This window comes from Mastigoproctus giganteus, chromosome 2 (genome assembly GCF_048544385.1).
Source record: "Mastigoproctus giganteus isolate SK-2022 chromosome 2, ASM4854438v1, whole genome shotgun sequence".
Classification (NCBI taxonomy): domain Eukaryota; kingdom Metazoa; phylum Arthropoda; class Arachnida; order Uropygi; family Thelyphonidae; genus Mastigoproctus; species Mastigoproctus giganteus.
Window position 1 is genome coordinate 157,039,390 of NC_143576.1, and position 23,092 is coordinate 157,062,481.

The 23,092-nt window shown below is 39.7% G+C and overlaps 1 protein-coding gene across 2 annotated transcripts in view; it reads left to right on the plus strand.

Moving 5' to 3' along the window:
• The first annotated feature begins 495 nt into the window (after nt 1–495).
• The window catches only part of LOC150089686 (protein phosphatase Mn(2+)-dependent 1K-like), a 99,188-nt gene continuing 76,591 nt past the window's right edge, over nt 496–23,092 (plus strand). Inside the window, exons 1-2 of one of the 2 annotated variants that reach the window (XM_090389594.1) lie at nt 496–550; nt 8,178–8,558. In XM_090389594.1, the coding sequence (XP_090245720.1) occupies nt 8,248–8,558 (311 nt within the window). In that variant the 5' untranslated portion in view covers nt 496–550; nt 8,178–8,247. The other variant, XM_090389596.1, reaches the window with a different exon arrangement.

Here is a 23,092-nt window from a genome sequence, read left to right on the forward strand (position 1 = left end):
AAAACAAAAGCAATTCTAACATATAATTAATCAATTAGTTAAAAATTAATAAAATAAAAATAGTTTTATTATTTTAAGTTTGTAATTTTTTTCCAGTGATTAAAAATTAATTTAGTAACTTAAAAATGTAATATTAAGGTGGGTCATACCACTTTAAGAACTTAGGGCCCGATACGACAGACCTTTAATCCCCACCTTCTCGCCAGGCCTGGTTATAGCCCCCTCCCTCATAATCAAAATGATGCGGATTTGTTTACTGCCATATGTTGATTAGCCTAATAATTTCTCGGAACATTTCTTTAGCCGATCCCCTACCCCCTTTAGAAAATTCTGGGATCGCTCCTGCACATCAAGCATTATGGTTTTGGTTAACAAGTCTTGAATACGAAATTATACAGTAATCGCTAAAGAAATCGTTGCCACTTTGTTCAGAAATTTTTTGCTAGATGTCGCTGCATATATATCGGTAAAATTTTTGTATTTCCTGTGTGTTTATTTCGTTTTGCATGTTTATTCGCTTGTGTGTCTATCGTATATTATAACAGTTGATGTAATTATAATGAAGTGCATGCATTTTAATTTAATATTTTATTTTATTATACTGTAAATATTGTCGTTTGATGAATTACGCGTGTTATTCAGTTCCTGTCAAAATCAGCTTGTTTGGTATACATCAAACTGAAAAGGGAAATACTGTAATTCCAAATGGCAACATTTTCCTTCTATACCTAGAAACTAAATTTAAATGTAATTTCTTGAACAGGCATGATGGAATAAATGAACATTAAAAAATATCCAACATTATTACAGTCTATAAAAAATAAATAGATAAGGTAAAAATTGGAAGCGTGTTAAGCTATTTCCTTTCGTGTTAAGCTATTTCCTTTCGTGTTAGATGTGTTGTTGTTTCAAAGGTGAAACCGCAATATCTTTAACCTATTTGTTAATAAAATGCCAACCCCTTATTCAGTCTGGTACTGTTGTAATGAGGATGCTTCAAAAAAATTCATCGACGAATATGGTTGATATTCAGGTTTTAAACTTGTTTTAAATTCACAATAGAAGGGTTGGAAGTTTTGAAAGTACCAGTTTGAAGAAATTTCGTGAACATTTCACCCCAGGGGTTCACATCTGGTAAGTATGGGATTGGCACACCCAGGGTCCTGAGCTGGATATCATCATTCTTCTCTTTCTTGGTGATTCCTTTCTACTTCTGACTCTCTCTGTCTCTCCGGGCAGGGAATTTTTCATGGTAACTTGGGATTTTTTTTTTTTTTTTTTTGTTTTGGCTGCTGCAGCATATGGCAAATATAATAATAACCAAAGCCCACATAGCTAAAAATTCTTAAATGATTTGTCATTACTAGTATGCAACTTTCCTTGGCTGGTGACATGTAGCATTTATATTTTGACTTCTTGTTTCCTATTTTTTTTTTTTAAACACTGTCTATCATAGTTTTGTTGCTAAAAATTTTGACTATAAATTCCCATGGATGCAAATGTTTAGTGGACAAAAAATTGTCTAGAAGTTTTTGATATATAAAATGATGCATTTTTATATTATAAGATTCCATTCATTCAGCTCAGCTTTTTTTTTTTCTCACCAGGTTTAACTTATATTCTAATTCAACCCTTAGCTTTCAACATAAATTTGACCATGATAATTTCATCCTGTATATTATTCCTAAATTTTATTTTCTTCTATTTATTATTATTATTATTTTGAAATTATTGTTAACTATATATACAGAATGTTTCATGCTGCTGTTTCTTTTAGGAATATGTTTTATCCTGGTATTCTGGTAAATTTTTTTAAAGATGTGTAGACCATGGTACTTGAAAGTTTATTAGTATTAGACTGAATGATGCAGAGAAGCAGATATGTTCTGCATTTGCCAGAAAGAAAAATACTTCCCTAGTCATATAGCATTGTTATTGCCAATCCCATAGTGGGGAGGAGAAAGGAGGCAAGGTTTGTAGTGTGCAGTTGGTGGTATTTCCTCAAGCCTGTTGATAAGTCAGTCAGTAAGTAGTTGGTAGCTGAAGAAGGGGTAGACAGATTTGTGCATTTAGGTGAGGTGGCAGCTGTTTAGTTTTATGTCTTGATTAGTATCTGGAGGGGAAGTGATGTTGGGAACAAGGTTGACAGGTTTTGTCACTGGCACAGTGTGAGATGGTGGGGAGATGGATAAAGAGAAGAAGGGAGAGGCAGGGTGTAATATCTTGCTGTATGCTTTGTTATCTGTGAGTGGTGCTGCGGGCACTAGAGATGTACTGACATCTAATAGTTAGTACCTAGACATTAACTATTAATACTAGCAGTTATTATTAATGCATATGTATTGATTTATGAGCACAGCCAACCAGGTATAATATCTGTGCTGTATTGGTGACCCACATCTACTTGCAGTTAATCAGGGCATATGCAGTTGGAGCCTAATGAGCACCAAGTGGCAGTGTAGTGTCAGTAGATGGGAGAGATGATATGAGTGCAGTATTCAATAAGCAGGTGGTTTGTATGGTTACATTTCTTCTCTTGTTGTCTGTACAACCCTTGTATGCCTGATCATAGCACTTTCCCTCTTCTCAATTACCTTCTTAGCAAATTTGTGAAGACAGGTTTCTTTATTTTGGATAAAGATGGTTTCATTTTTTCTAAGAAGGCTGCTAAAGTGGGGGCAGTATATCTCATAGAGGGGGTACATTTGTTGATTGGCATATTATAGCCATAGTTGCTAGTGCATCAATAAACTCACAACAACACATGTTGACAATGCGTGCCCATATCTCATAGTCAACACAAAGGCAGTCACTCTTGATATGTGGACATTTGCTGCAGGCAAATTCCACCTCCAGGGTTGTGCTCGATCCTAACACTAGAAGCCATTGCCACCCACCTAAACCCCACAAATCAATACCACATTAAATGCTGCATCTCATGTATAATCTTGATGTACACCTCATCAAGTTGTTTGCCTCTGACCACACCTACAGGAATATCTTGGATGCCAGAGGCACTATACTCCTAGTGGTAGAAAGACTGAATGCAGGAACTGTATACCTCATTCATGTGTTTTGTAACAGTGGGGATTCCTTTATAGCAATATCACATCTACCGTCAAATCTAATTGTAATCATAGCTTTCAACATACCAGTTAGCTAACACTGCTAATGCCAAAAGACAAAATGAATTTATTGCAACTCTAATAACTCTCCAGAAATGATTTTAATGATGCCTTTACTCTTGGCAAAATATGTAGAATTAGATTGACTACCCAAAATCCAAGTAATGTTAATATAAGGCTGTCAAAGAACTGTCATATTTCTAATTGTAATATTCTCTATGATAACCAAAGCATTGATCTTTGTAGTATCAAATGTGTCATAATTAACCATCTAGCTGGCGCCTTGGCATATTTGATATATTAAAAACAGCCAAAATTTATGGGCAAGTAGATAAATTTAAAATTTATCTACTTATCTATTATCCTCCTGCCATGTATGTATATTTATCTATGTTTATATTTATATATGCATATATATATATTTCTGTAATTTGTATACACAGTTCAATGCCGATGAAGGTTGCACTGCTAAAGTGTTGACGTAACTACTGGCAGGAGATAACAAACAAGCACTAGTTTATGAATTTAACTCTCTATTAGAATCTGAGTGTGAATTTTATTCTTTTGTGTTATTTACTTTTAGTCTCCATCATTAACTATTTTTTAATTTTTAATTGCATATTATATATATATATATATATATATATATATATATATATAATGTGGTTATTACGTTTATATGTATATATTTTTTTTAGATTTGCGAGTTCTTCTGTGCTGCGTTAATGCCATTGTATTTTTGCCATAGGCCAATTGTACATTATACGCGCCAGTATATATTCGTTTAATTGTAGACTGTTACCGATTATTGGTGTTTTTCATATAAGTATTAGTGTTCATACAAATTTGTAATCAAGTTAACCTAGTTTGGTTATCTTCATTCCATATGGCCTATAGGTAACAATCTACAATTAAACGTATATATATATAATATGCAATAGTTTATACAGGGTGTCTCAAAAATATTGGTACAAACGTTTAGGGGAGGTAGGTAACATCTAAAGGAATGTGAATCACATAGGAACCCATAACCAGAAACATCACCGTAAGTCAGTAGAAGGCGCTGTTCATCAGTTCGCGAGAGGGAAAATTTCTGGTTTACTCATTCAAGCAGTAGTCGCCACATGAAGAGCATGCATCGATATACGAACTGTGAGCTGGCAGACATGCACCTAGTGTATGGATTAGCAGAGGGCAATGGACGAGTCGCTCAATGAATTTATGGAGAATGCTTCCCAGACAGATATGTACCAGACCACCGTTTGTTTGCGCGTGTGCATCAAAATTTGTGCGATTATGGGTCATAATTCTAGGTAACAGGAGTAGTGCAGGCAGACCATGTTCAACGCAAACTCCCGCCATGGAAGAAAGTGTGTTGAATGCCGTCCAGAATAATCCTACTACCAGCACATGTGCCGTTGCCTCTGCCCTAGGAGTGTCTCGTTGCAGTGTACGGTGTGTCTGGCACGACGATTCCTTACACCCCTTTCATCTTCAAAGGGTTCAGTTACTGCTCCCCCAAGATCATCCTGCACGTGTGGCTTTTGCGCAGTGGTTTCTCTAAGAAAGTGTTCAAGACTTGAATTTTCTAGCCTATGTTTTGTTCACGGATGAGGCTTATTTCACTCGGGAAGGCTTGTTCAATCAGCACAATGCTCATGTGTGGGCTTGCTAACGACAACCCACACAGTGTGCGCCCCCATGCGGCACAACATCGCTTCGCAATAAATGTGTGGACAGGTATGGTCGGTGACTGCTTAGTCGGCCCATACCTGTTACCATCCCGCATGAACTCCGCTAAATATCGGATCTTTCTTGAACAAGTTCTACCAGGGTTACTTGACGATGTTCCAGCAAATGTGAGATGCAACATTTGGTTTCAACGTGACTGGGTGACTGCCCATTATGGAAGATGTGTTCGTGACCATTTGAACAGGCGTTTTGGGCATCGATGGATTGGCTGTAGTGGACCTGTTGCTTGGCCCCCACGTCCACCTGATTTATCGAGCCTTGATTTCTTTCTGTGGGAGGTCCTCAAATCTATCATGTATGAATCGCCTGTGGAGACGGAAATGGATCTCGTGGCGAGACTCATCTGCACTGCTGCTACTGTCAAAGAAACTCCAGGTGTGTTCGACCGTGTCCGTCAATCCATGCTGTGTTGGTGTCATGCATGCATCGCGTCTCATGGTGGAACCTTCGAGCATCTGTTGTAACATCACGAAATGCATCCATCTCGTACTCCATTGTCAATATTATGTAAAATAAATGTTTGCCACTAATTACTGTCTTGTGTCATTTCTGCTTCTTGTGCCTCTGCTACTACTTTCCCGTGACGTTTCCGGTTATGGATTCCTATGCGATTCACATTCCTTTAGATGTTACCTACCTCCCCTAAACGTGTGTACCAATATTTTTGAGACACCCTGTATATTATAGTTTATGGGTAGCAGTAATCCCAAGGTAACATATCAACTGGGTTGTACTATACACAGGATAGTGGAGAATGAAAAGGATCTGAGAGTAGTTGTGCAGTCAGATATGAAGTTTTCTGAGCAGTGCAGACAGGCTGCAAGAGTAGCTCATGGTGTCTTGTTAATGATATACAGGAATTTTGCTAGCAGGGATAAGAAGGCGATTGTCCCCTTGCATAAGGCAGTGGCCAGGCCACACCTTGAGTACTGTAACAGGTCTGGAGGCATCATTTTAGGAAAGATGTAGAGCTGCTGGAACGAGTACAGAGAAGGGCAACAAGATTGGTGAGAGGAAAAAAAGGGTTGCTGTTACCAAGAAAGGTTTAAGTTCTGGAAATTTCAGCTTCTGGAGACTAGGCACCTGCGTGTCTATCTAATTGAGGTGTATAAAGCCTTAAATGGTTTGAGCAAGCTCAATTCTGATGGGATTTTTCCTCTTGCCCAGATTACTCACCTGAGGGGACATAAATTCAAATCGAGAAAAGACAATTGTAGAAAGATGTGTGGAAATTTTCCTTTAGCCAGCGAGTGGTTGATAGTCGGAACAAACTTCCATATGTTGTAGTGGAGGTCAACTTAAATAAGTTCAATAAATAAGATAAACTAGATTCATTCCGAACTAAATTTCACAGAAATCTACTAACCTGAGACTCCATCATTAAATGGTATGGGCAGTTTGTGGAGTGTGGATGCACATGCAAGGGCAAAAGCACAGGTCATCCCAGCACAGATGATGTGACTATAGAATGTGTGTGGTAGGTGTATCTCTGGAGTTCTTTGCAAATTGACTGACAAAGCCAGTAGAGAGCTTGGGATTCCACAGAGTAGTGTTTGGCATATTCTCAGATGGTGGCTCTCCACGTAACCTTACAAAATTCATTTGTTACAAGCCCTAAAACCACACGATAAAGTTTCGGAGTATGAATTTTGTTCTAACATCCTAGAACTGTGTGATACTGTTGAAAATTTCACAAACAGATTAGTGTTTACCAATGAAGTTATGTTCCATCTCAGTGGTAAAGTGAATCGACACAACGTTTGTATCTGGAGGAGCAAGAATCCACATGAAACTGTGGAATGGGAACTGGACTGTCCAGAAGTAAACATTTTCTGTGCAATGTCCATGGAGAAGATTTATGAGCCCTTCTTTTTCACAGAAGACATTGTGAATGGCATTTCCTACCTTGACATGCTGATATAATGGTTGCTGACACAAGGCAACTTCATTTTGTAGCAGGATGGGGGTTCTGCCACATTTCTGTAGAGAGAGAGGGGCGTGAAAGTCTCTGAATGACAGCTATCCCCATTGCTGGATTGGCCATGATGGCAGACCTTTACTTCATTAGCCATCAAGATCACCAGACCTCACTCACTTAGATTTTATCTGTGTGGTTTTGTGAAAGATTTGGTATTTGTGCTCCCTTCCTAACTGTTACTATGCAAGAATTGCAAGGATGTATCACTGGAGCTGTTGCTCAGATCAACAGCAATATGGCAGAGAAAGTGTGACATGAATATGATTACTGCATTGACGTGTGCAGGGTCACACCTGGGACCCATTGATATATATCATATTCTTTAGAGCTTGTTTTTTTGGTATGGTAGATTTATCTTGACTCAATAACCAATTATCAGATAATTTATATTAGAAATTCAGTACATTTGAACTACTAAGATCTGGCAGTCCATTATCTGGCACTACCATTTTCTGGCTATATTAGGAAAGTGGATGAATTCAATAAGCTACTAAGAATAGTCAAATTTAAATTAGCATAACTAACTATCAGATAATTATTTAAATTATAAATTCAGTATATTTTAAATACTATGATTTGGCAGTCCATCATCTGGCACTACCCGTTTTCTGACTATTATAGGAAAGTGGGTGATTCAACAAACCACTCAAGAAGAGTCAAATTTAGTTCTCAGGATAGATACTCACCTGTGGTGTATCATCTTCATCTCAGTTAATACTTCCACTTTAGCGGGCTCTTCCTTATTTATATTCATCTTACTAGTATATTTTAGTCTGTGTATTGTCCTTAAAAAATGCTGTGTAAAAAAAAAAAAAAATCCAAGTTGTCTCTGGAGGTTTATGTTCAAAATGGAAAAAAAGGCTATTTATTGTGGAAAAAGTTACATTGTGCATGAAATTTTCCAGTAGGCCAGTGCAGCAATTTGTGGAACTTTACATTGGTGTAGGGAGCACTGTGTAGTACATAGGATACGTGATGTAGAATACACTGAAGTACACGGGATGTACGATATAGGATACACTGTGCAGTACATAGGATACATCATATAAAATACACTGCAGTACACAGCTCCATGTAGTACTGTGTATAATAAAACTGCAGTGCAAAAATGCACTTTTTATTTTTAGTATATATGACCATCTGAAATTTGCAAAATTCCATGATCTAACAACACTCAGTTCCCAAGATGCTGGATTTTGGAGTTTTAACTGTAAGGAACTTTTCATGAATCCTGTGTTTATTTATGGTTTTTGTTTTACTATTTTATTATTTCATTTATATGAAACTGGTTCGTTAATAATTATCATTCACTCTTTTTGTAGCTGAAATTATGCTTGGAGCCAATGTTTTGAAAAGAAACTAATCCATTACCATCTCAGATATGTGAAAGAGATGTTTCCATTTATGATATCAAAATCTGTTCTTCAGTACTGGTTATACAGAATATGTTCCCCTTCGCTTCCTGCCACATGGAGGATAAGAAATCGTAATTATGTTCCAGTATTAACAGATCCAGAAAATAAAGGGGAAAGGCAAGAACATGTAAATTTTGATACATTAGGAACATGGGATAACAGAATTGATCTTCCTCTCTTGCTTCAAGAGAGCATAAAACGTGGAAGACCTATTCCAAAAATTTCTGTTGAAAATGCCGGCTATGCTAGTGTTATTGGTAGAAGGACAACAAATGAAGATAAGTTCAGGTAAACTTAAAAAGTTATTAGGCTGCTTGATACTGTAACAGATTTTATTTTTTTCCATTCCTCTTACTCATTTTTAATATTCATATTTATTTATTTAAAATACAGAGGAGTCAACCTCCACTATATAAATATTGAAGATTACCTCAGAATGAATGCACATTTTATGTTGAGTATTATTATTAAGTATAATCACCACAGATTTGAGATAAAATTTTTCTGCAAACAAAAAATTTAGCATTCACCCTCTATTTCCTCTCAGTTGCAAAAATTTTTAATATTTAAAAATAATAACATAAACAATATGAATGAAAAGCAAAACATTGTGCTCTACTTTTACATGAATGAAAACATTTCTTTCTATATGAAGGTCCTAATCTCAATTGTTAGGAAAAGCCACTTAAATTTTGGTGGAGTCCAATTTTGGAAATGGCACTTGATTTTTATGGTACTAATAGTACTTGGGCTGATGCTGTATTAGTAGTAGCAAATGATGTAAGGCTTATACTTATGATGCTTATACAGCATCATCCAAAAAAGAAAATTACCCACTTCATCAATATATCCCTCTCCTAATTTGTCTAATCCTTAAATTTATTCAACCCCCCCCCCCCTTCACAACAGCAGATGGAAGTTTGTTCCCACAATTCTTAATTAAAACAACTCATAGCCATGCTATATGAACTTTAGTAAATAAATTTGATGAATTTGAGGTATTGCTCAAAACATCAAAGGCAGATATTGTTGGGATATCAGAGACGTGGTGTCACACAGCTATAAGGAATGCAGAACTGGAATTTGGGGAGTACAGCATCTACAGAAAGGATAGACAGGATAGGAAGGGAGGAGGGGTTATGCTATTAGTTAAGAAACACATAAAATCCAAGGAAGTGAAGCCAGTCGACATCGATGGACAGCGCAGTGTCGAGTCAGTTTGGTGTGACATAAGCATAGGTAAATCAAAATTGAGAGTAGGAGTGTGCTATAGGCCTAATGACTCTGATGAGTATAATAAGATACTGTACAGGGAAATATAATGGGCCAGTAAATCAGAGAGTCTTATAATGGGGGATTTTAATTTCCCAGATATTGACTGGAATTTGTGGGTTGGTCACTCACACACTAGCAAGGCTTTTGTGGATTTATTGGATGATTGTTTTCTACACCAGCATGTTCGGGAGGCAACTAGAGGGAGTAATACTCTTGATCTGATTATCAGTAGTGATTCTTCATGCATTAAGAATCTGCAGATAAAGGAACCACTAGGTGGCAGTGATCACAGTGTGCTGAAGTGGGATTTACTCAAGGAGGTAACTACCATCAGAGGTAAAGGGAAGGGTTTTTGCTTTCATAAAGGCGACTATGATGGTCTGAGACAGTATTTAAATTCTATACAGTGGGACCAGCTGATGATGTTACCAACAGCAAATTCAAAATGGGAAGCATTCAAGGAACTAATCTTGGAAGCTACCAGGCTTTACATACCAACCAAGAAATATTGTTCAAGGTTCAGGCCTAAATGGTTGTCAGATGAACTAATGATTCATATGGCAGAGAAGAAAAATGCATGGGATACATACAAATTAATGGTGGCGCCTCCGTAGCCAGGTGGGAAGGAGCAGCAGTGCGTAGCACACGCTTCTTGATTAGACCGGGGTTCGAGCCCGTCACCACCAAACACGGAGGATGCGGAAAGGTCATTCAGGGAATGACCACCGCATATCCCGGAGCAATATGGCCTTAGTTGCTAATGCTCCTAAAAACCAAATAACAACAACAACAACAAATTAATGGGTGACATGGAAGCCTATGATAGATATAAGTTGGTCTGTAATCAAGTCACAAAGGAGATTAGGCAGGCAAAGGCAGATTATGAGAAATCCTTGGCAAAGGATGCAAAGAAAAACAGAAAAGAGTTCTTTACCTATTTAAACTCAAGAAGGAAAGGAGTGAATCAGATTGGTCCACTGGATGTTGATGGTTCAACAGTTGAGGGTCCTGCTCAGGTGGCTAACAATCTAAGCGAGTATTTTGCATCTACATTCACACATGAGGAGTTATTCAGGAAGGGGAATGTCGTAGGTGAAGTAAACATTGGCAATGAGCTAGATGATTTTCTAATAACTGAGAGGAAAGTGGAGGAGAAATCGTTGAGGATAAATATAAAAAAGGCACCCGGGGTGGATGGGATCAATCCAGTTATATTAAAGGAGGCAGCAAAGGAAGTAAGCAAACCCCTAGCCATAATGATGAGAGCTTCTTTGGACTCAGGGGAGGTACCCATAGACTGGAGATGTGCAAATGTAACCCCAATTCACAAAGGAGGATTAAAGGCTGACACAAGTAATTATAGACCTGTTAGTTTAACTTCGGTTCCAGGAAAATTAATGGAGGCACTGGTTAAAGAAGCACTGCAGGATCATCTAGACAAGAATTCAGTTATAGCTCAGACACAGCATGGTTTTGTTAAGGGCAGGTCTTGTCTGACCAATTTGATTGTATACTATGATGTAGTCACAAAAGAACTGGATGCAGGGAATAACTTTGATATTATATATTTGGATCTTAGAAAGGCTTTTGATACTGTTGCGCATGGCAGACTGCTGCACAAATTGGAGATTTGTGCAGCAGATTGGAGATTTGTGCAGTAAATTGGAGATTTGTGGGAATTGGAGTGGCAGAAGACAGAGAGTGGTAATCAGTGGACACTGCTCAATGTGGACTAATGTTATTAGTGGAGTTCCTCAGGGTTCAGTGTTGGGTCCATTGTTATTTTCTGTATTTATAAATGATATTGATGATGGTATATCAAGCTTAATGTCCAAGTTTGCAGACGATACAAAGGTTGGCAGGGTTGTTAAGGACACTACTGATGCTATGCTGCTGCAACAGGATCTGGAAAGGTTGAGCAGATGGGCTGAGAGGTGGCAAATGAAGTTTAACATTGACAAATGTAAAGTACTACATATGGAAACAGTAACCCCAGATCAACGTATCAACTGTGTGGTACTACGCTGACAGTGGTAGAGAATGAAAAGGACCTGGGGGTAATTGTGCAGGCAGATATGAAGTTCTCTGAGCAGTGCAGACGAGCGGCAAGAGTAGCTCATGGTGTCTTGTCAGTGATATACAGGAATTTTTCTAGCAGGGATAGGGATGTGATTATTCCCTTGTATAAGGCATTGGTCAGGCCACACCTTGAGTACTGTATACAGGTCTGGAGGCCTCATTTCAAGAAGGATGTAGAGCTGCTGGAACGAGTACAGAGAAGGGCAACAAGATTAGTGAATGGAACAAAGGGTTGCTCTTACGAAGAAAGGCTTAAGTTTTGCAAATTACAGAGTCTGGCGACTAGGCATCGGCGAGGAGATCTGATAGAGGTGTATAAGGCTTTGAATGGCTTGAGCATGCTCAATGCCGATGGGATTCTTCCTCTTGCTCAGAATAATCACCTGAGAGGGCATAAATTCAAATTGAGGAAGGACGGATGTCGGATAGATGTGCGGAAATTTGCCTTTAGCCAGCGGGCAGTTGGTTTGTGGAATAGACTTCCATCACTTGTTGTTGAAGTTGATAGCCTAAACAAATTTAAGGCTCAGCTGGACAGGTATTTCGAACGAACGGAGGGATGAAATGGGAGTAGTGGTTGTGTTTTTTTTTTTTTTTTTTTTTTTTTGGCTGATGCTGAATAAGCTTGCTTTCTTGCATCATATGCCCTACTAATGCTAACTTTAATAAAATGTTTGGTGAAAGCGCCGAATAAAATATATATCTGTTTTAGAAGTATTATTGTTAATAGTGGCAAATGATGCAAGGAACCATGCTTATACAGCATCAGCCAAAAATAAAAACAATAAAAAGCCTACCCATCTCATCTGTTCGTCTCTCCCAATTTGTCTAATGCTTAAAATTTATTCAAACTTTTATTTATTCACAATGTGTTATAGTAATAGACATACAATAATGAGCCGGAACCTTATGACCAGCGAGTTGTTATGCAAAACGAAGCAACTGCAGGTGAACTATGGCACATGTGTGGGTCGGAACATGGTATAAAAAACACCTGATACTGAGCTCCATTAATCAGTGTTACTCTTGTTCTTCAGATGGGAAAGGCAACGGACTTAAGCGAGTTTGACAAAGGCCAAATTGTAATGGCCAGACGACTAGGTCATGTGGACATGTGGACATGTGTTTTTGTAAAGGGCGGCTCCTAGAACGTGAGTTCAACTCCGCCTCGTATCTCTGTGAAGAACAGTATCACTACAAATGGGCGAGATGTGTGTGACGTCGGTTTGTGTGTACTGTGTGTGTGTTCTGTTGTTCTGTTCTGGCCTCTTGGCTACCCAGAAGCATCAGTCACCTGGACAGATGATTCTGGGTACTCGTCCACACCACGGGAAGGTGGGCCAGTCCCAATGAAGCACGTACTGTCTCGATACGAGACTCTGAACCACCTGATGTTGCCAAAAGGTGGACCAGATTTCTCTGGGGGCCCATTCCAGAGAGGGGGAAAAAAAATAAATAAAATAAAAATTAAATAAACTAAAAACAGAAACAAAATGTATTCCCCGTGGTGCAAAAAGACAAAAAAAATAAATAAATAAATAAAAAAAAATAATAAAAATAATAAAAAAAAAAAAATAATAAAAATAAAAAAAAATAAAATAAAATAATAAACAAATAAATAATTATAATAATTCCCCGTGGTGAAAATGAAAATATATTAAATAAAAAAAAAAAAAAAAAGGGGCGAGCTGTCTGGCACCAATGATAGTCCACATCCCAGTTGTCAGAACAGAGCACGAGTAAAAAAAAAAAAAAAAAAAGAAAAAATAAAATAAATAATAATAATAATTACAGAATAATTAAATAATTTTAATCCCACAGTGAAGAGGAAGATGTAAGTCGGGGTGCCAGCAGAGAGAGAGTAAGAGGAAAAAAAAAAAAAAAAAATGTGAGAGTGGTTATCTATCCTGCACAGAGGGAGAAAGAAGAAAAGGTGAGCCAAAGCTGCTCCTGGTTCCAGGGCAGGACCCGGAAACAGTGCAGAACGCAGGTTTGAGAAAAAATAAAAAATAAAAAATAATAAATAAAAATAATAATAATAATAAATAAAAATAAATAAAAAATAAAAATAATTAAAGAATAAATAAATAATTTTAATCCCACACCCTGGCTACAGTGAAGAGAAAAATGTAAATCGGGTGCCACCAGAGAGAGAATGAGGAAAAAAAAAAAAAAAAAGAACGGGAGAGTGGTTATCTATCCTGCTCAGAGTGAGAAAGAAGAAAAGGTGAGCAGGGCAGGACCCGGAAACAATGCAGAACGGAGGTTAGAAAAAAAAAAATAAAATAAATAAATAAATAAATAAAAAAAAATAAAAAAAATAGTCAGTAGAAGGGGTGACTTTCACTTGGCAGTGGAATTGTTAATGATTGGCATTTCCACGTCGGTGATTGACGATCAGTGTCCTCCTCCAGGCAAATACCTCAGCTGCAAAGGTCTGGAAGGCTTCGAGATTGTTTTGGGTACATATCAGTTGATGCAGATCTGCTGGTGGGAAGTCCTGGATCTTATTCTGGAGACGGTTTCTGATATCGTTGTAATGTATACACTCCAGAAGCAAGTGTTTCCAACTTTCACTTTGCCCGCAAAAGCAGTAGGGAGTGTTGATGAGTCCCAGTGTATGCAGTTTCTCATTTAGAGAACCATGTCCGGTAATGAGAAAGGAAGATTCGAGGCTGAGGGAGAACCATCGGGCGTTATTTTTAGTGGTTGCAAAGGTTACCTCCGGAAGAAAACTCCGAGTTACAACCCCTACAGTAGAAGAATCCCATCTGGTCTGCCATACATTGAAGAGTTTATTGAGACATCGAGATTTCTCCTGCTTTATATCTGTAGTTAGTGAGAGTTCTATATCCAGGATCGTTGCCGGAATACCTTTTTTAATTCGATAGCAGAGCCCCTTGTAGATTGTGTAAAGGTCGAGAGGGAGGGTGCCTCTATAACTTGGAGAGCTGCTGTAGAGACTGTACGGCAGATTCGATGGGTTGCCAGTAACATAGCTCTTTGTATAGAGTTTAGCTTTTCTTTCATCTTAATGATGGGAACTCTGTGAAACCAGACCCCGGCAGCATAGGTTACTATTGGGAGAAAGACAGCTTTATAATAAAGAAGAAGGGTTCGTTTTGATAGTCCCCACTCACTTCTTGAGATCCGTATAATTGCGGCGGAGAACTTTTTGGTCTTGGAACTCAGATGCTGTAGATGGGGGAAGAAAGACAGACGGTTGTCTCTTACTACTCCCAGGACTTTTGTTGTTCTACGAAGGTTAGCTGGGTTCCGTTGATTTTGACCTGGGGAGGCCTTCGTAAGTCGAGTCGGTTTTTAAACACCATCATCTTAGTTTTGGCAGGGTTGATTTGCAATTTGTTGATTGTTGTCCAGGTAGAGAGATGGTTGAGTACTCGCTGTGCTGTGGATTCGAGGGCTGCTCTGGAATGACCAGCGACCACGATGGTGAGGTCGTCGGCGAATGCTATGATTTTCGTTTTTTCAAAACTGTTACTGAGCCAGCTCTGGAGCACCATATTCCACACCAAGGGCCCCAGGACAGAGCCCTGGGGACACCCACGGTGGATGGGTTTAAGGACTTGGTGATATTTTGACTTAACTATTATTGTACGTTGTGAGAAATAGCTTCTGAACAGCCAGTAAAGATTGTTTGGACATTCTGCTGTGCGAAGACGTTCCAGTGCACTTTCCCACCATACATTATCGAAGGCCCCCTCGAAGTCAATAAACAGAGCGAGTTCATATTTGGATTGCGAAGTTTCCAGATGCAGGATCAAATCAGAGAGGGCATCTTCACATGATCTGCCCTGGGTGAATCCATATTGGGCTGGTGAAATCATACCTTTGGAGAGAAAGAGATTCGTGATTCGGATGGCCATTAGTCTTTCCAAGGTCTTGCCCAGGTTTGCCAGCAGGGCAATTGGTCTGTATGAACGAGGGTTTGTTATTGGTTTATTTGGTTTTGGTATTAGGCGGAGAAGTGCAACCTTCCAGGGCTGGGGGAACTTTGATTTTTGGAGGCATTTATTGTACAATAATAGAAGATGTTCTGGCTTTAATTTGTGAAATCTAATGATGAAGGCATATTCAATTAAATCCAGTCCCGGGCACTTTTTCGTATTTACTTTTTTGAGGACCTGATTCAATTCCAGACCAGTGAAGGGTTCAGCTTGGGTCTGTGTTATATATTCGGCATTCTTCTTCCGAATACTTTTGTGTTCCGGCAAGTCATTCTGAGGGTTGTCGTCTGGGAAGAGCTTATTTATGATGGCACTGACAGTCAGTCCAGTTAGTGGTTTCATTTTGATCAGCCTGGACAGTGCCAGAGATATCTGTTGTGAAGGTTTTTCCCCGTGTGATTTTATACAGTAACCCCCAGGGGTTTGAATTTCCAGATTCTAGGACGAATGTAGCCCATGTTTCTCGCTTCCTAGTTGCTATTGCCTTGGTGTATGTATTCTTTTTATTCAAGTATTCCCTGTGTAGCCTTTCGACGTCTGCTGCTGGCCAGTTTCGTCGGTTCTGATACTGCTTTCGTGCGCGGTGGACTTCCCTCCTTAGTGTCATAAGTTCCGTGTTCCACCATGCACAAGGTCTGTTGCATGGGACTTTCTTCTTTGTTGCTCTATACGAAGCTCTGGTAATTGCTGTTTGTATTACTTCACTGTATTCTTCTGGTGTTGCTTCTTCATATTGGAGAGGGTCATGTGTTGGAAAGTCTCTATTGATGGAGAAGTCGAAGGCATCCCAGTCGACTGTTCTTAGGGTAAACCTTACTAATTCTGTCACTCTTTCCTTAGTAGTTGTCGGCAGGCGCCTGGTCCCAATGTGAAAATAGATGACCCGATGGTCACTTATCGTCCAGTCCGGTATTGTGACCCAATCCCAGACGCATGTCCGTAAGTCATTGGTGGTTAGTGTGACATCAATATTAGATTGTCCAGTGGTGCTACAATATGTCGGAAGATTGTTGGGTAGATTATGGATGGTTAAATTTCTGTTCAGAATTAATTCCTCTAGAAGTCGCCCACGTGCATCCAAGGAAGTTGAGAACCACATTGGGGATTTGGCATTAACGTCTGCTGTTATTAGTATACTGTTAGAGTTAAGAAGGTCAATGGCAAACTCAATATATCTTAGGAAGTCATCTATATCCCTGGAAGGCGGACAGTAGAGGGAGATAATATATAGTGTGATTGAAAAGAACCTAACCTGGATGCAAGTAGCAAACTTTGTGCAGAGCCCGTGAATTATAAGGACATCAATTTGCTTATTGAGTACAACTATGCAGGTCTTAGGGTCAGTGCTAGCTGGCTGTATGAGTCTTGTCTGCATTGAATAGCCCACTATCTTGTGTGTGTTTTCTGCTGGGACTTTGATGGTGTATGGCTCCTGTATTGCAATTATGTCAATTTTGTGAGTCTCGGCTGCCTGTCTTATTTCATCCGCAACTGTGCGGGAATGGTGAGCGTTTATCTGCATGATGCGTAATTTAATTTGGCTGGAGTTCTGACTATTACTGGCTGCTGAGGATGATGCTGCCGGGGCAGGTCTGGTAAGCTGTTGTTGAGAAATTAGGTTCTTATCCATTAGTGGTCCTTTGCCGTGCAGTTTCTAGAGCTCGTTGATACTCTGGGCAATTTACCTCTCTAACTGAGTGTTGATGGTCTTTCTTTCTCCGTTTGCAGTTGATGCAGCTTGGGAGTTCGTCTCGGTACGGACATTCAGCATGAACATGTCCGCTTCGGGCACAGTGTCCGCACGTTGGAGAAGTGTGGGTGCAGTGGACAGAAGTGTGCCCATAGCCCAGGCAAAGGAAGCACTTGGTTACCACAGTGAATGGCCTGAACTTGTGGGAACTACAGCCCAGAAAAATTCTGTTGAGCGATATAACTTTTTTGTAAAGATAGGGATCTAGTGTTATGACTCTATGGGCAGTAGAGCTGCCTTTCGCACTTGTGGAGAATCTGAATGTTACTCCTTTCTTTATTTCATCCAAGGTGACTCCATAGTCCACCAGGTTTTTGTGGTACATGTCTTCTGCCAACTCGTCGTTGGTCATTGAGTTGGGGATAGTATAGATGATCACTGATGGGTTACTCATCTTTGGAGGACCAACTGTAACCCCAGCAGTTTGAAATGAACTTGCTGTAGAGATTTTTTCCAGGTCCTGTTTTGAGGCAGTTTCAATAATAACTCCTCTGTTTCTTACAGGGCGCAGTGACTTGACTTTGATTGATTTAAATTCATTCTTCAGGGTGTTTTGAACAAGGTCCTTTACCGCGTTACTTGTTTTTAACTCAGAATCTTCAATGGCTCTCAGTAGTAGGACATGTTGTGGGCTCTGCATTTCTGATCTGTTTATCCGTAGGTTGGAGGTTGGTTCTGGTCTGGTTCCGGAGGGCTATGTTTGCACTGCAGCAGCATAGGTGCATGCCAGCGGAATTTCCAAAGGAGGGCTCATGTCTTGTTCAGAACTCTCTGAGAGATTTGGTGAGAACTTGGAGACTGTATCAACCACTTTTTCTAATAGCTGGATTTTGGACTTGAGTTCAGCATTAACTGCTTTTAGTTTCTCATTGTCTATTAGGAGAGCTGTGGAGATAGTCTCCAAATTATTCCAAAGCTCTTGTACCGTATTGCTAGCTGACTTCGTAATCCTATTGGAGTCTTGGTTTAGGAACGCAACCAGTTTTTTGTGTAGCATTGCTACTACCTGATGCAGGGATAGAGATGAAGTATTATCAGTGTTGACAGTCAGGGTTGGGACTAATGTAGATGGAATTGCCAGCTTGCTGGAGGTTTGAATTCCAGCCGCTATAGTTTGATCAAGGGCCGATTGTGTCAGAGCAGCCGCAGTTTGGGTAGCAGGAGTGGCTGCAGCTGAATAGCTTTGTTGGGCAGTAGAGGCTGTATTGCTAGTTACTGCAGGAACTGGGGTAGCATCGCTTGCTAAGAGGAATGCGGAAACTGCTTTTGAGGTTGGCAATATCGGTTGAACTGCAGCAAGTTGGAAGGCTGCTGGAGATGCAGAAGAAGCCTTAGTGGCCAGTTTCAGAAGTATTGGTGAGGCTTGTGGATGAGAAGAATCTGAAGCTGGATTTTTAGTAGTTGAATTGGCAACTGGTGTCGACATGCTAAATTCTAATTTTGATGACATCAGCGGGTCTGGGTCGGAATCTGGGGGCTCGGCACAAGGAGACTTACTGTTATCATCAAGGGGAAGCAGAGGGGGAGAGCGAGGCTCCCGGTACTTGGATTTCTTTTTAGTTTTCTTTTTCTTCTTCCTGGAAGCAGTTGTTACTGGCGCCCTAGGGAGGAGGGAGCCCGAAGCCTCAGCCTCATCTCCCGCATCCTGAGGAACATCCTCTGGAGCTGAGGAGCTGGACTCTTCTCGAGAACTCATACGTTGTGTTTGTGCTGGTTTGGATGAAAATCCGATAAGGTAGCGCAGTCTACCAATTTTAGTATCGGTTTCCCAGATAATTTATTTTAGGCTAAAGATTTACTTCTGGTATTTATTAGTTCCAATTACTTTCAGAAGGGGGCGTCATAATCTACCATAGTTAATTCAGTATTCTGTTAGAAGACACGTCACTGTAATACGAGTTCAGTGGAGTATGACGTCAGTACAAACTAACACTAATTAGCACCCGATTAAAGATCAAAAATCATTATTAATAGATGCCAATAATACAATATTAATAAAATCAACTATTAATTCCATATCGTGATATCATCATTAGATTGGGTTCAGTTTGATTACTAAAATAATTTATCCAACTCTACTTCAACCTCCGAACTGTCAGCCAATGGGAACTGAGTCACGTGACAGAAGCACCGCAGACTAACCCCTTCAACTAGGGAAGAAGGAATGGCCACCTCCACGTGGTTGTATTTTCTAAGCAGTTAGCAGCTCCCGGGGAAAAAAAAAAAAAAAACTGGACGAGTACAAAATGATAAACTCACAGGATACATAATTTAAAAAGGCATTGCAGTTCTATTAGAAGATTTAAAATGGTTATAGTTATTTCCTCTGAAGCACCTCTAATTTATACTTAATTAGAATCTGAAGAGCAACGGCCGAACCTATAGGGCGTCGCCATAGTGCACGTCGTAGAGAAAGACGACATGATGCGAAAATTTTAAAATCTCCATTTCTGTTCAACGCCTTAGAAGTTCAGCATGAAAAAGACACCAAAAGACTCACCTTCTCATATGGATTGTAGTACACCAGAATATAATCCGAGAAACGCAAAATAATTAACTCAATTTAACTCAAATAACGGAGCACTAATTTACTCGACCGTACGGGCAAAGTGTCCACTAGGGGGCCGGACGACTAGGTCAGAGCACATCCGAAACGTCACAGCTGGTGGGATGCTCATGGTTAGTACCTAATGAAAGTGGTTCGAGGAGGGAAAACCCATGAACCGCCGGTGAGATGTTAGATGACCACAGCTCATCGATGTTGAGGTGAGCGAAGATTCTCCTGGATGGTACGTGGCAACAGAATGGTGACTGTGCACAACTCGCCAGTAATTGGAATGCTGGTGATGGGAGTAATGTGTCACAACACACAGTACATCGAATCCTGCTGAAAATGTGGCTGTGTAGCTGCTCCAAGTGCCCATGCTAACCATGGTTCACCAGTGACAGTGTCTACAATGGGCACGCGAGCATCGAAACTGGACCTTGAGTGATTGGAAGAAGGTCGTCTGGTCTGATGAATCATGTTTCCCGTTGCACCATGTGGACTGCTAGGTACATGTGCGTCATTTACCTGGGGATGTGATGGCACCTGGATGTACCATGGGACAAAAACAAATCGGTGGCAGTGGTGTCATGCTTTGGGAGATGTTCTGCTTGGATACCCTGGGTCCAGTCATCCATGTGCTGGGCACTCTGACATCTACCACCTACCTAAACATCATTGCTGACCAGGTACACCCTTTCGTGGCAATAGTCTTCCCCTCTGGCGGTGCTGTCTTTCAGCAGGATAATGTGCCATGCCACACTGCCCCGATTATTCGAGACTGATTGTTCGCAGAACATGAGGTGGACTTCCAGGTATTGCCCTGGCCTCCAAATTCCCCAGATATCAATCCCATCGAGCATCTGTGGTTTGTGTTGGAACAGCAACTCCGATCTGTGGCTTCTCAACCACGGACCTTACAGGTGTTAAAGGATCTGCTGGTTACGTGTTGGTACCAGATACCACAAGACACATTTAGAAATCTTGTAGTGTTCATACCTCAATGGGTACGAGCAGTTTTGGCTGCACGTGGAGGATCAGAATCATATTAGGTAGGTTGTCACAATGTTTTGGCTCATTGGTGTATAGTGCAAGGAAGCCACCGGCTTTTGCTGCATTGGCCAAAAAAAAAAAAAACCATAAGTAAGAAAATAAAAAAAATTATTTGCTTCCTTCCTCACATAGGTAACTATCCATTTGATCTTTGAATCTTGCTCTTGATTAAATAACACTTTCCCATAAGGAGTAGTAGAACTTTTAAAATGCCCACCTGCATATACTGACCATCTTTCTAAAATTGAGCAATATTTGATTACCCCAGCAGTAAAGATAGGTATCTCTTATGTGGGAAATTCAGTTATGACCACTAGTCTATTGTATTATGTAACCATTTATTATGTGCTGTTAATTAAGAAAAACATAAAAATAAAAAGAAGTGCATCCAGTTGATATAGATGAACAGTGCACTGTTGAGTCAGTTTGGTGTGACATAAGCACTGCGAAAGAAAAAATAAGAGTAAGAGTGTGTTATAGGCCTAATGACTCGAATGAGTACAATGAACAATTGTACAGAGAAATAGTCGGCTAGTAAATCAGAATGTCTTATAATGGGGGATTTTAACTTCCCAAATATAGACTGGAACTTATGGGTTGGTTACTCGCACACTAGTAAGACTTTTGTGGATTTATTGGATGATTGTTTTCTGCAGCAGTATGTTCGAAAGGCAACCAGAGAGGGTAATACTCTTGATCTGGTTATCAGCAGTGATCATTCGTGTATTAAGAATTTGCAGATAAAGGAACCATTAGGTTGCAGTGATCACAGTGTACTGATGTGGGATTTACTTAAAGATATAATTACCATCAGGGGTAAAGGAAGGGATATTTGCTTCCATAAAAGTGACTACAGTGGTCTCAGACAGTTTTTAAATTCTGTACAGTGGGACCAACTGATGATGTTACCAACAGCAAATTCTAAGTGGGACGCATTCAAGGAATTAATAGTGGAAGCTACTAAACGTTTCATACCATTAAGAAATATTGTTCAAGGTTTAGGCCTAAATGGTTGTCAAATGAACTAATGAGACTCGTGGCAGAGAAGAAAAATGCATGGTATGCATATAAATTATCAGGCTGCACAGAAGCCTATGATATATATAAGCTAGTCTGTAAACAAGTCACAAAGGAGGTTAGGCAGGCGAAGACAGATTACGAAAAATCTTTGGCAAAGGATGCTAAGAAAAACAGCAAGGATTTCTTTACTTATATAAATTCTGAAAGGAAGGGGATGAATCTGATTGGTCCACTTGATATCGATGGTTCGACTGTTGATGACCCTGCTCAGATAGCAAACAAACTGAATGAGTATTTTGCATTTACATTCACACATGAGGAGTTATTAAGGTTTGAAAATGCCACAAGGTTGTCAAATTGTAACAGGGTGCTTAATGATTTTGTAATAACTGAGAACAAAGTGGAGGAGAAATTGTTGAAGTTAAACATAACAAAGCCACCTGGGGTGGATGGGATCTATCCAGTTATATTAAAGGAGGCGACAAAGGAAGTAAGCAAACCCTTAGCCATAATTACGATTGCATCCTTGGACTTGGGGGAGGTCCCCACAGACTGGAAATGTGCAAATGAGTCCCCAATTCACAAAGGGGATCGAAGGGTGACACGAGTAATTACAGACCGGTTAGTTTAACTTCTGTTCTGGGTAAAATAATGGAGTCGCTGGTTAAAGATGCATTGCAGGATCATCTAGACAAGACTGCAGCAATAATTCAGACACAGCATAGGTTTGTTAAGGGAAAGTCTTGTCTGACAAATTTGATTGGTTATTATGATGTGGTTACAAAGGAACTGGATGCAAAAAATAATTTTGATATCATATACTTGGATTTCAGGTAAGCTTTTGACACTGTTGTGCATGCAAGACTACTGTACAAATTGGAGCAGAATGGTATTAAGGGTAAGTTGCTACAATGGATAAAAGGATGGGTGAGTGGGAGAAGACAGAGGGTGGTAATCAATGGGTGCTGCTCTTCGTGGACTAATGTTATTAGTGGAGTCCCACAGGGTTCGCTGTTGGGTCTACTGTTGTTTTGTATATTTATCAGTGATGTTGATGAAGGTATATCAGGCTTAGTATCGAAGTTTGCAGATGATACAAAGGTTGGCAGGGTTGTTAATGAAATTAATGGCA